Consider the following 12348-nt stretch of genomic DNA (forward strand, 5'->3'; position numbering starts at 1 on the left):
CCCTGATCTAAGAGCAAAGCTGTATTTAAAAAAAAATAAGTTTGAAAATTTATTTATCTATTTGTTTATTTGTTAGATTTTTATACTGCCCGACTAGCATAGCTCTCTGGGCGGTGTACAGCAAAAATACAAAAATACAAATACATACAATAAAAACCCATAATAATACAACAAGAACACATATAAGAAAATGAAAAATCTAAAATCAGTTATAGCAGATTTTAAACTAGATTAGAATTAAAATTAAATTAAAATGCCTTAGAAAAGAGGAAGGATTTAACTTGGCGTCGAAAAGATAGCAAAGTCGGCGCCAAGTGCACCTCATCGGGGAGACTATTCCACAGTTCAGGGGCCACCACCGAGAAGGCCCTAGTTCTTGTTATCACCTTCCGAGCCTCTCTCTGAGTCGGGACTCGGAGGAGGGCCTTCGATGAAGAACGTAGTGTACGGGCAGGTTCATATCAGGAGAGGCGTTCCAGCAGATATTGTGGTCCCGTGCCGTGTAAGGCTTTATAAGTCAAAACCAACACTTTGAATCTGGCCCGGAAGCATATTGGCAGCCAGTGCAAGTGAGCCAGAACAGGTGTTATGTGTTCAGACTGCTTGGTCTTCGTTATCAATCTGGCCGCCGCATTTTGCACGAGCTGCAGCTTCCAAACTGTCTTCAAAGGTAGCCCTATGTAGAGCGCATTGCAGTAATCCAATCGTGAGGTTACCAGAGCATGTACTACTGATGTTAGATCCTCCCTTAATCTTAAATCGAGACATACATGAATGGGAAAGAGATGCATTGGCTGAAAAATGTGTGTCTTAAATCACAAAAGCATCAAGTTGGTCGAACATGGTTATTTAAGAGTAAGGCATGTGCACCTTACAAGCGAGTGCATGAACACACCACCTACAAATTGTGGATATTTTAATAGTTTGTATTGTATTTATTGTTTTGCTGGTGGTACGCTGCCTGATGAAGAGTTTTTTCTCTTGAAAAACAGTTTATAAATTTCTTTTATTATTATTATTAATTATCATAATATATCATGTATTTCATTTATATGATGCTTACTCACCAAAATAGTTTCTAAGTGATTTATAAATATAAAACCGGTTATGCAAATATTGCCACACATTATTAAAATAAACAATAAAACAATTTAATCAAAACATTGGCCTGATCCAGCAGGCTCTTCTTATGTTCTTAACATTGAAATCAATAAATGCTAGAATTTTAATCTGCTGTGATCTTTCCCTCTCTGCATGATCAGTCACTCCCCACTTGCCTATCTAACACAAGGTGTGATCTTGTTTTTTCTCTGTGCAGGAACTTGTTTGGGAGGTGGATGAAGGATCATTTAATCACATGAGCCCTCAACTGCAGCCTAATTGAAACAGTGTAGACCCTACCTCATATGCCATCAGGATTTCCCATAGGAGGAAAAAACCACAGATCTTATGTGTGACTAAATAAAGAAACGAGGATTTCAATTAGAGTTTGTCCTGCCTTACACTTGGTGGATGGTGTCCAAAATCTATAATATGGCCCCATTCAGATGTAATGTAAGCCATGGTTTATTGTCCTGGGAACAAGCTGTGTCCCCATGCTCTTTCCTCCCCTCATCAACCAGGCTTTAGCAAGGATGTTTTAGTTTCCAAACTGGGAAACTCTAAGAGCAATCTCCAAATCAGAATGTGAAACCACTTATGTCTGAACTGGGTCTATGATTTCTTGAAGAAGTGCAAAATTCTACACTGATTTGATTTGTTAGTAATGAAATCAGGCTTTCAACTCAAAGCTTCACATTTAGAAACAAAATTCTTGATTTTTTAAAAATGCTAATCCTTAAGAGAACATATAATTTATGAAGTTCACTTTTCATCTCTGGTTTCTGGTTTCATTTTTATATTCAGCTGACAGATCCAGCTGAGGTTCAAGGGGTTCTGTGCTTAAACATTAGTGCAGAAGCAGTAAGCCAGTGTGGTGTAGGCCCCGAGAGACCAGGGTTCAAATCCCCACTCAGCCATGAAGCATGCTGGGTAACCTTGGGCCAGTCACAATCTCTCAGCCTAACCTACCTCACAGGGTTGTTGTGAGGGGAGGGGAAGAGCCATGTTCATCTTGAAGGTGAACCCCCATCTGCCACCTACGTTTCCTATTAAGCCTGAGGATACCCAGCTGAAACCACATCTAGAACCCAGGAGTGATTCCCTCCCTACTTCTTAACTACTTTATTTAGTTATAATACTATTTATATGTTCATTTCTCTGCTCCCCTCCAATATAGTCAAAGCAGCTAACAAAATCAATAATAACAATATTAATACATATTTTTCATATTTATTTAATTAATAAATAAATAAATAATAACATGCCCTCCATATGTTGCTAGGCTACAACTCCCATTGTCATCAGGGAAGTGCCGTGGCTCAGTAAGCAGAGCATCGGCTTCTTGTACAAAAACTTCCAGGTTCGATCCCCAGCATCTCCCAGTAAGGCTAGGAGAGATTCCCTGCCTGAAATCTGGGAAAGCCGCTGCCAGTCACAGTAGACAATACTGAGCTAGGTGGACCAATGGTCCAACTCAGTATAAGGCAGCTTCCTATGTTCCTAAGTTAGTCAATAAAACCAGGCAAATATAACAGAAGCAGCATCAGAGACCTCACGACACAATTAAAACAGAACTAAACATGAAAAACACAGTAAGGGAGAATGGTCATCATCAGTAGTTGCAAGTGCCACAAACAGCAGCACCCCACAAATCCACCAGTGGCACTCTCAGTCCTGAAGGTGGCCTTGCCCATCTCATATCTTTAGCCAGTGCACTATACCAGGGGTGGAGGACTTTAGGCCCGGGGGCCAAATGCAGCACTACAGGCTTGTCTATCTGGCCCTTGGGACTCTTTCAAGGCCACACCCCCTCCCAGGCCACACCCTTTACTGGCCCACCTTCACACCCTCCTTGAGCGGAATGTGTCCTTGAACTCTGATAATTTCTCTTGCTTGCCTGGAGGGAGGATAGAGGCTGGTTAGTACGTGTAGAAACTAGCCTACTGAACAAAGGAAAAACCTACATTCATTGCTCCACACGCTTTTGCCTCTGACCTCACCGAGCACGGGCATGTGACCCTCAGAAGTTTCTCCACAAGGAAACACAGCCCTCAGGCTGAAAAGGGTTCCTCACCACTACACCCCTGCCCATAGTTATCGCAACTACCAAGGAACTGTGTCTTTCATTTTGTTTATACAGGCACTCTGGAGACAGTAAATAACAATAATAAAGTATCTCTCAATATACTCCAAGGTTTGTTCTTCCAGGCCTGAAAACAGCCTGATGCAGTAAAAAGAGACACATGGGGAAATTGCCACCTCAAAAATAAAATTCTTTTAAAAGCCAAACTCCTTCAAAAGCAAAGAAAATGTGGCATATATTTTCTTACCAGTAACTGATGTCCAAAGGCGCAAAGTATTTCTTCATAATCAAGTCAGCAAAGAAAGCTTCCGTTTCTCTACAGGCCGTTCCATTCCCAATCACAATAGTAGCACAGCTTTCAGTGGGAAGAAAAGAGGATTTTTAAGGTTAAGAAAGTATAAAGTCATCGCACCACCCATCCCAGGGGGGAGGGGGTCTGTTGTTTCTTCCACCATCATCCACCCAGAGGTCAGGGGAAAAGGAGGATGCACCTGCCTCAGCAATATGGAATAAATAAAATAAGGTCAACCTAACTGACTGAATGTGAAGAGGTCACCTTAGTACATTGTTTCAGACAATGGAGGTGCAAATATAGCTGGTATTTATTTATTTATTTATTTTAAAGGGCTTATAGGCTACCCTTCAGCAAAGCTTCCAGGGTATTTAACAACAACAAGATAAAGGATTATAGTAATCGACTTGAAGGCAGATAACAACAACAACAAAGTTTAACTCAAGAGTAGACCCACTGAATTTAAAGGACCTAAGTTAGTACACTGTGTATGACTAAAGCCCTATGGGTGGTATAGCTAGTCCTACCCAGAGTAGATCCACTGATGTTAATAGACATGACCAGTTTAGGTTCATTAATTTCAATGGGTTTACTCTGAGCTGGACTTAGTTAAATACAACCCTATAAATTTAAAGTATTATCATGCCACTTTAAACAGTTATGGCTTTCCCCAAACATCTTGGGAACTCCAATTTGTTAAGGTGCTGAGAGTTGTTAAGAGGTCACTATTCCTTTCACAGGGCTATATTCCCTGGGAAGAGGAATTGATTGTTAAACTATTCTCAGCACCCTTCACAAGCTGTAGGTCCCAGCATGCTTTGGGGAAAGCTACGGCTGTTTAAAGTGGTATAATACCGCTTTAAATGTACAGTGCAGATGGGGCCTAAGATTGAATAGAACCTAAACATTTTTAGAATGAAACATAATAAACACATGCTAGTAAGCTTGAACTTTTTCACCTCTTCCCCCTAGCTCTTTTTGTTTAAATTTATCTATTTATATCTCTCAATTAGATAAGAAAATGGAATGCAAGCTGTAAGTAGCAATCCGGGCCACCACAATTATTTCATGTGCTGGGAATGTGGCAGTATCTTCTCTTCAGAGAATGCACTATTAACATTCATAAGAAGAGGGGGGATTTGATTGACAGAATGGAAGTGGAGCCTACAGCCTGCTCACCTCTTAACCAGAAATGCATCAATGAGCAAATGCATCTGCCATGAATATCAGAATGAATAGAGATGTCTGAAAATTCCTTCACTTGGAATGGGGAAGGGAGCGCTGCACATCATCCCCCGTTACAGAAGCAACAGGAATAAAACTCCCTAGCCCAGCTGAGATGCCTCTGCTTCACAACACAACTGAATGAAATGTGGAAGTCTCCAATTAACCATGGCTTATCATTTCAAACTGGGAAACAATGGTTACCAGGTTCAGAACAAGCCATATCTTAAACCACTGTATGCAGTTGGTTTAAGGTGGAACAGGGAACTACGGTTAACTGAAAGTTTTCAAAATGCATTCAGGTGCACCAAAAAGGGAGAAAAGAAGCAGATATGTGCTTGGGCACAAGATTCTGTCATAACTCCGTTTAACAAGCCAAGATATGACTGGGCAAACATGGCCCCTTTCTTGCCCCACTGCACTGGTATTTTCGTTCTCCGCCAGCAGAGCAAGACAGGAAATGTTGGCACTGTTGCCTCAGCAAGAGACATGTGCTCCTCTGCCTTTCCCCAGTACCTTCATACACACACCAAATGGTTGAGAAAGGCTACCCAAAAGGTTTTCTGTGGGGGCCCAAAAAGATTGCGCGCACACACACACACAAACACAAAAGTCCGTTCATTTTAGTTCAGCTCTAATACAGACAGACAAAAAGAGTGAAGGCTTCTTTAACATACTTGTAATCCAGCAGAAGTTTCCGTATCTTCTCAGCTTCATGGAATCCTTTGGCAGAATGTAAGTAGACAACATCAGTATGGAGTATCTGGCCTAAGGTGATAAGAAAGGAAAAGCTAGCTAGTTAGGAAGAATAAACTTGGTGGCCCATTTCACATGTAACCCTAAACCATGGTTTAGTAATACAGGAACAAATCTCAACAAGCCTCAGATACTCCTCTCTGCTGCTGTGATGCAGCTGCAAAGAGGAGCTTTTGCTTCCTGTTTTAAACAAACCAGTTTCTCACTGTGTGCAGATAAGGGAAACTTTGGTTAACCAGGGATAGCCAGCATGGCACCCTCCAAATGCTGTCTGGCCATGCTAGCTGGGGATGATGTAAGTAGGAATCCAACAACATCTAGAAGGCACCACATTTATTATCCCTGCCTTCAACTATGGTTTGTTAAAACAAGCCAGGATCAAGCCCTGGTTAATCATCCTAGCTTGTTCATGAACTGTAAGTTAAAGTAACCAGAGTTCCCCAGTTCAAACATATTCAAGACCTCTAGCTACTTTAAAACAGGGAGTTAAAGCTTCCCATCTCCTTACAGCCAGATCAGAGGAGAAGAGGAACACTCAAGCCCAAAGCTTGTTCATGTAGCACTCAACTGTGATTCAGGGTTGCATCCAAAACAAGCCACTTTTTTAAGGAGAGGCTTGCAGTACAATTTGCAAGATGGGAAAGATTTGTGTTGCCATCTTCCTCTGAGTTTCCATTCAAGCATGTCCTTAAAACAAATCTGTTTACCCCGGCTTATCTTACTAACCTTTTAGTTTACTGTTTCTTCTCTTTTAATTTACTGTCCGTTCTTCCCTGATGTGCCTTTACCTGTAGAATGGTGACCTGTGTTATTTTTAATTTTTGTCTAGGGCTTAGCAACTTTGGGTGTTTTATAAACGATGTTGATGTTTCAAATGTGAGAATAAAATGTTTCCAGAAGCCAATGAAAAATCTTCACAGTCAAACCTAAATCCCAATTTATCCTAAAAAGAATTACAGCATGTGCAGCATAAAACATTAGCAGAAAATATCCATTTCCTAGTCTAGGGGTAGCCAAGGCGATGTCTTCCAAATCTCATTGGACTCCAATTCCTATCATTCCGCGTGAGCATGGCCAATGGTCAAGGATAATGTAAAATCAAGATTGCTAGTGACCAGCAGAGTATGTGACATTAGAGCTGGGGTGACAACCTGTTTTCTTGTGTTGGAATGCTTATTATGTTTGCCATTGACTGATATGTTTTAACTGATCAATATTTTCGTTTATGATGCCTTTAAATGTTCACATAATCAAATTGCATTATTTGTTGGATTATAATGAAATGATTTCATATTTGATTGTTACTGATGCAGTGATTAGCTTTTTTGTTCTGTCATGAGCCACTTTTAGCATATTTATATTATTATTATTTATCAAACTTCTATCCCACCCTTCCTCCCAGAAGGAGCCCAGGGCCGCAAACAAAGGACAAAACGCTAAAAACATCTTAAAACATCTCAAAAACAAAACATCTTAAAAACATGTAAAACATAAAGCATCTTTTTAAAATCTTAAAAAACAATTCCAACACAGACGCAGACTAGGATAAGGTCTCTACTTAAAAAGCTTCTTGAAAGAGAAAGGTCTTCAGTAGGCACCAAAAAGATAACAGAGATGGCGCCTGTCTAGTATTTAAGGGGAAGGAATTCCTAAGGGTAGGTGCCACTACACTAAACATCCTCTTCCTATGTTGTGTGGAACAGACCACAGAATAAGATGGTATCTGTAGGAGGCCCTCAACTTCAGAGCGCAGTGATCAACTGGGTATATATGGGGTAAGGCGGTCTTTCGGGTATCCTGGTCCCAAGCTGTATAGGGCTTTGTACCCCAAGACCAGCACCTTGAACTTGGCCCGGCAGCTAATAGGCAGCCAGTGCAATTCTTTCAACAGCAGGGTAACATGTTGGTAATATCCTGCCTCAGTGAGCAGTCACATCACCACATTTTGCTCCAGCTGCATCTTCCAGACCAACCTCAAGGGCAGCCCCACATAGAGCACATTACAGTAATCCAGCCTGGAGGTTACCAGTGCATGGACAACAGTGGTTTATATTTATATAGAAAAGTGGCATACCAATTTAAATAATAATAACAGTAATGGTAGTAGTAGTGCAACATCATCTGTAGGGCACCACGCTGGCTCAATTTGTCCTAGTAGCACAACTAGCACTTCTCACAGCTGAAGTACCACACTTACTGGTTGGTGAAATGATTGCTAGTTTGCAGCCATGTTTGTAGCCGGGATCAACTCCCATTAAGGTTCGTCCTCTTACAGGACTCGTAAGAAGCAACTGGCGGAGGTTCCTTCCAAACATCATTACAGATTCCTTCTCCGCGTCTGAAGTTAATTTTGACCTAAGAAAGTAGCAAAAACAAAGTTACTTCATCACATGTAGGCAAAATCACATTTCATCGCTTTTCTCATGGATTTTTTTTTAAAAATTCAATTTTAAAAATTTTGACTTCCCTTTACTTTTCCTTCTCTCCTTCTATTTATTACATAAGCAAACTATTGTTTTAAAAAAATTGCATAGGAGAAACCGTTTACAGACACTTAAAAACTGACAGCCCTCCTACAATAGAATATGACTGAGTGAAGTGCGGTGGAGACTGGTGGCTCCAATGTCAGTGAATCCGCTCTGGGTTTTAGTTTGAACTATCAAGGAGCTGAAAGTTTTCAGTACCTTGGAAAGCTCCTTGAAAGCTAAGATTAAAACCAGGAGCAGATTCACTGCCTCACTGACATTGGGGCCACTAGTCTCCACTAGTGGAGTGAATGACATTCTTAAGGAAACTTTATTCATGCCACAAAGCAAACTTTTGGCTCCTCCCTTGCTTGCAGTTTCGGAAGAAGTGAGGACCTCAAGCCCAGGGGACCAAATGAGGCCCTTCAGGTCTCTCTATCTTGCCCTCAAGACTCTCTCCAGGCCACAGCCCATGTCTGTGTAGAAACATCTGACTTTTGCATGGCTGGAATGCAGCATAGCACAGAAAGGTAAGACTCGCATCTGTTGCTCACTCACATTTGCCTCTGGCCACACCCACCACTGGCATGTGGCTCCCCAAGAAGGTTCCCTATTAGGGAATGCAGCCCTTAGGGTGAAAAAAGTTTGCTGCCATAATGAAAACACAATGCCAAAAATAAAACATTAAGAGGAAAAGCACAATGTAACATCATATCCCATGTTCCCATGACTAAACATTATGGGGAAAGAAAATGGAACGAGATGCATTAAATTGCTTATGGTCCTATGGTCTAGTTTTGCCGGCAGCATCCGTTTCCACAACTTTATCATGGGAGCATCAGTGAGTTGCCATCACAGGTTGGTTGAGAGAATGAATAAAATCAGCCCTAGAGTTGATGCAGTAATGAATACAAGTCAGTTGCACGCTACCTTCTAGACTCATAGTCCATGCCGGCCTGCTGAGACAGAAGTCTCATAGACCTAGAAACATAGAACTGGAGGGTTTCTTATCAGCTATCTAATCCAAACCCCTTTTCAGTGCTGGACATCAAGAGCTAAAGCATCTCAGATGACTGACCAGTTCCAGTTTGAAGATCTCCAGCAAAGCAAAGCTCACCACCACTTAGGTAATAAATGCCTTTTCCAAAAAGTGTGTGCATAGGACTGCAGACTAAATTGATCAAATCCAGGTACTTCTGCTTAACTAAGTACTTGTTATGCAGTTATGTCCAATATTAGTCATGCTCAGAGAAGATCCACTGAAATGGATGACCATGACTAACTTAGACGTTTAATTTCAGTGAGTCTACTCTGAGTAAACCGTAGCTGGCTATAACCCCAAACTTTCATTTTCAACAACCTTTTTAAGCAGGGATCTTTCCCAGGCTGCCTCCATATTGTTTTAATTGTTTTATTACTTGTGTGTTTGCCATCCAGGACTCCTTTGGAATGAAGAGTAGGATATATATATTATTAATAATGATGATGAGGTAATTCCATGCTAGTCCTAATCAGAGTTGACTCACTAAAATTAATGGACATGACCAACTCAGGTTCATGATTCCCAATGGGTCTACTCTTGAGTAAGACTTGGTTGAATACAACGCATTGTCATTTTATGACATGATTACTTAATTGTCATCTATTCGCTGACCCTTAAATGTATTTTTGGAACTACAAAATTAGAAGGATTGTACCCAATACTGTTCCTCTAACCCTCTGGAGCAGATTTTTTTTTTTTTTTACAATAATTTTTATTCAAATTTTCATAAAACATAGAAAACAAAATCATAAAACATTCAAAGACAAAAAACAAAACAAAACAAAAATGATTAAACAAAAAAAAATAAAATGTTGACTTCCCATTTGTCACATATCAAATCAGTTATAGGTCTACAATATATAACAATCCTGTCTCTTAAATCATATTATAAAATCACTTTCCTCCAGTAGTTATCTTAATTAATCATCAAATCTCATAAACATTACTTTATTCTTTCCACAAAAAGTCAAAGAGAGGTTTCAATTCTTTAAGAAATATATCTATCAATTTTTCTCCAAATAAACATGTCAATTAATCCATCTCGTTAATAATTATAATAATCTTATTGTCATAACCATAGTCCAAATAAACATTTCGATTAATCCATCTCATCAGAATCTGTTAGGTCCAATAATTTCAATAGCCATTATTCCATTATCCCTATTAGTTCCATCTTCCATCTTCAATAGTCCTGTTAAGTCCAGTAATTTCAGTGTCCAATCTTCCATTATCAGTATTCCATAATAATCTTGCTGTTGTAGCCATAGTCATATAATAAGAGTCTGATGGGAATTTCCTCTATCCCAAATATTTTCTTGCCATCCATTCTGAATAAGTTGCTGAAATACTGTTGTAAAGTCATATCTGTGTTCTTCTTTTTTACAAAATGCACTGGCTCATCTCTTAAGAGTTTTTCCATTGTCACATGGCTGCAGTTAATTCCATAGATTTTCTCTATATCAAGCTCCATCACATCATTCCAGTCCAGAAGATTATCCAAGCCATTGATAACTTTATCTCTAATATCTTCATTAATTTCTTCAGAGATAACGTTAAATTCCAAACAGTAGATTTTATTTCTAAAATCCATAAACTCCAGATCTTTTTCCAATTCCACATTTGTTCCAATCTCCAGGGCTTGTATCTTCCCTTTATTTTTTCTTTTCTCATCTCTGATCTCATTCTCCTCTCTCACAGGATCCCCTATTTCTTTAAGCTCCTGCGTCATTTTGCTCAGTTCAATTTTCAGCTCCTTACTACCCTGTCGCAGGGTTTGTTTCGTTATCTCAATCTCATCCATTATTTTCTGAAACATAATTACTTCCAGATTCTCAGCCACTTTCTTGATTGCCATTTTTAAAACCACGAAAACAAAGCAAAACAAAAATAAAGAAGAACCACTTCTTATTTCAGCAACAATTGGGTTAATATTCCAGGCTTGATGACATCACAGTATAAACAGAGCAACCTGCCTTATCTCTCTATGTTCAAGAATGCAAAACAAATTTAGTTCCCAGCATCAAAACAGTTAGTGGCGTCGTGAAGAAGCAGATTCGTCAAAATAAAATAGACCAAAAAGAGAATAGTCCCAGACAATATAATATTCCTCGGAATAGAAATCAGGAATAGAAATCCCTCTTCTGTTTATTATCTTTAGAATGCACTTCCAGGACAGCTTTTTGCGACAGAAACAGAGATAAGCTGTTAATTTCGTGAATAACAGAGAAGAGCTATATCTCACCCAGAAGTTGTCCAAAGCCGATCAATCTGACAAATCTCCTTTTGCTGCAACAATTTAAACCAAGTAAAAAAAATAATAGAAAGAAGGGTGCTTGCCTGTTAGTCCGTTCTCTCTTTAAAGAAAAGATAAACGTATCGCTTAAGCAGATAGAGCTTGTTAGGAAGTCCGTCCGGCATTGTTGGCTGGACCTTATCTCATAAATTAATGAAATCCAGTCCTCCCAACAAAAACAGGCTTTGAGGTTGATCTCTACATTTCTCCCTGCCCGGGAGAAATTTCATCAGTCAAAAAAAAAAAAATGTTCTGACTGATTTATATCTGAATAAGCTTCTTTTGAGGCGGGAGCCCGTCCCAAAAGCAGGCACAAGCGAAGTCACCCTTCCCGGAAGTCCCTCTGGAGCAGATTTTGAGGGCCTGCAGAGGAGAACATTCTATCGCACAAGTAGAAGTCAGCTGCTTTAGCAGAACAGCAGCACTGGATATGAATTTTAATCTGTATGCGTGGTTGAACACTTTGTCGTACATGTTTGTTGCCAACAAACCAAGCTACTGTTGAAAGAGGAAGAGGGGTAATTTTAGAGAGGTGTGGATGGGTTGTTGATTTTGAATGGTGATATTCCAAATAAACTAACAACATCTTTAAATTAAAAAACCCCAGAAAGCTTAAATTCCCTTTTTATTTCTACAGTGCCACAATGCCACTTCAGCTGGTTACAGAAAGCCATTATATAGTCATTGCTGAAACAGATCGCTTCTGAGCCTAGACAGTACAGCACCCATGACAGAGTTGAGCCCAATATTATGACTATGAGATTGTTAATTTAGGAAAGGGGGAAATGACAGATAAAAAGATACTTATAGCTAGAGCAATTAGCCTCCCCGATTCCCTCCAGAGAAGTATGAGAAATGGGATTAGAACGACATGATGGAGCACATTACAGAAACAGCAATTGTGAAATGGATACAATAAAACAATTTTAGCAGCACAGCAGTTTGCATCAAGACTATTATAACCATCTAATGTATTACTCAATACGAGGGGGGGAGGAGAGAGGCTCACAATATGGTGCTGTCATTAAAAATGTTAAGGAAATTGCAGTTTGCATACACAGACTGTCAAATTCCCCTCCCCTGTTTACAATG

At 39.7% G+C, this 12348-nt stretch overlaps 1 protein-coding gene across 3 annotated transcripts in view; it reads right to left on the reverse strand.

Annotated features, from left to right (window-relative positions):
• SRBD1 (S1 RNA binding domain 1) overlaps positions 1-12348 on the reverse strand; it is a 265692-nt gene that overhangs the window by 204640 nt on the left and 48704 nt on the right. For all 3 annotated transcript variants that reach the window (XM_061625422.1, XM_061625423.1, XM_061625424.1), the window contains exons 12-14: positions 7654-7811; positions 5378-5468; positions 3432-3539 (exon numbers count right to left, since the gene is read on the reverse strand). In XM_061625422.1, coding sequence (XP_061481406.1) covers positions 3432-3539; positions 5378-5468; positions 7654-7811 — 357 coding nt within the window. The remainder of the gene's footprint in view (positions 1-3431; positions 3540-5377; positions 5469-7653; positions 7812-12348) is intronic.

Source organism: Rhineura floridana, chromosome 4, assembly GCF_030035675.1.
Source record: "Rhineura floridana isolate rRhiFlo1 chromosome 4, rRhiFlo1.hap2, whole genome shotgun sequence".
Lineage (NCBI taxonomy): Eukaryota > Metazoa > Chordata > Lepidosauria > Squamata > Rhineuridae > Rhineura > Rhineura floridana.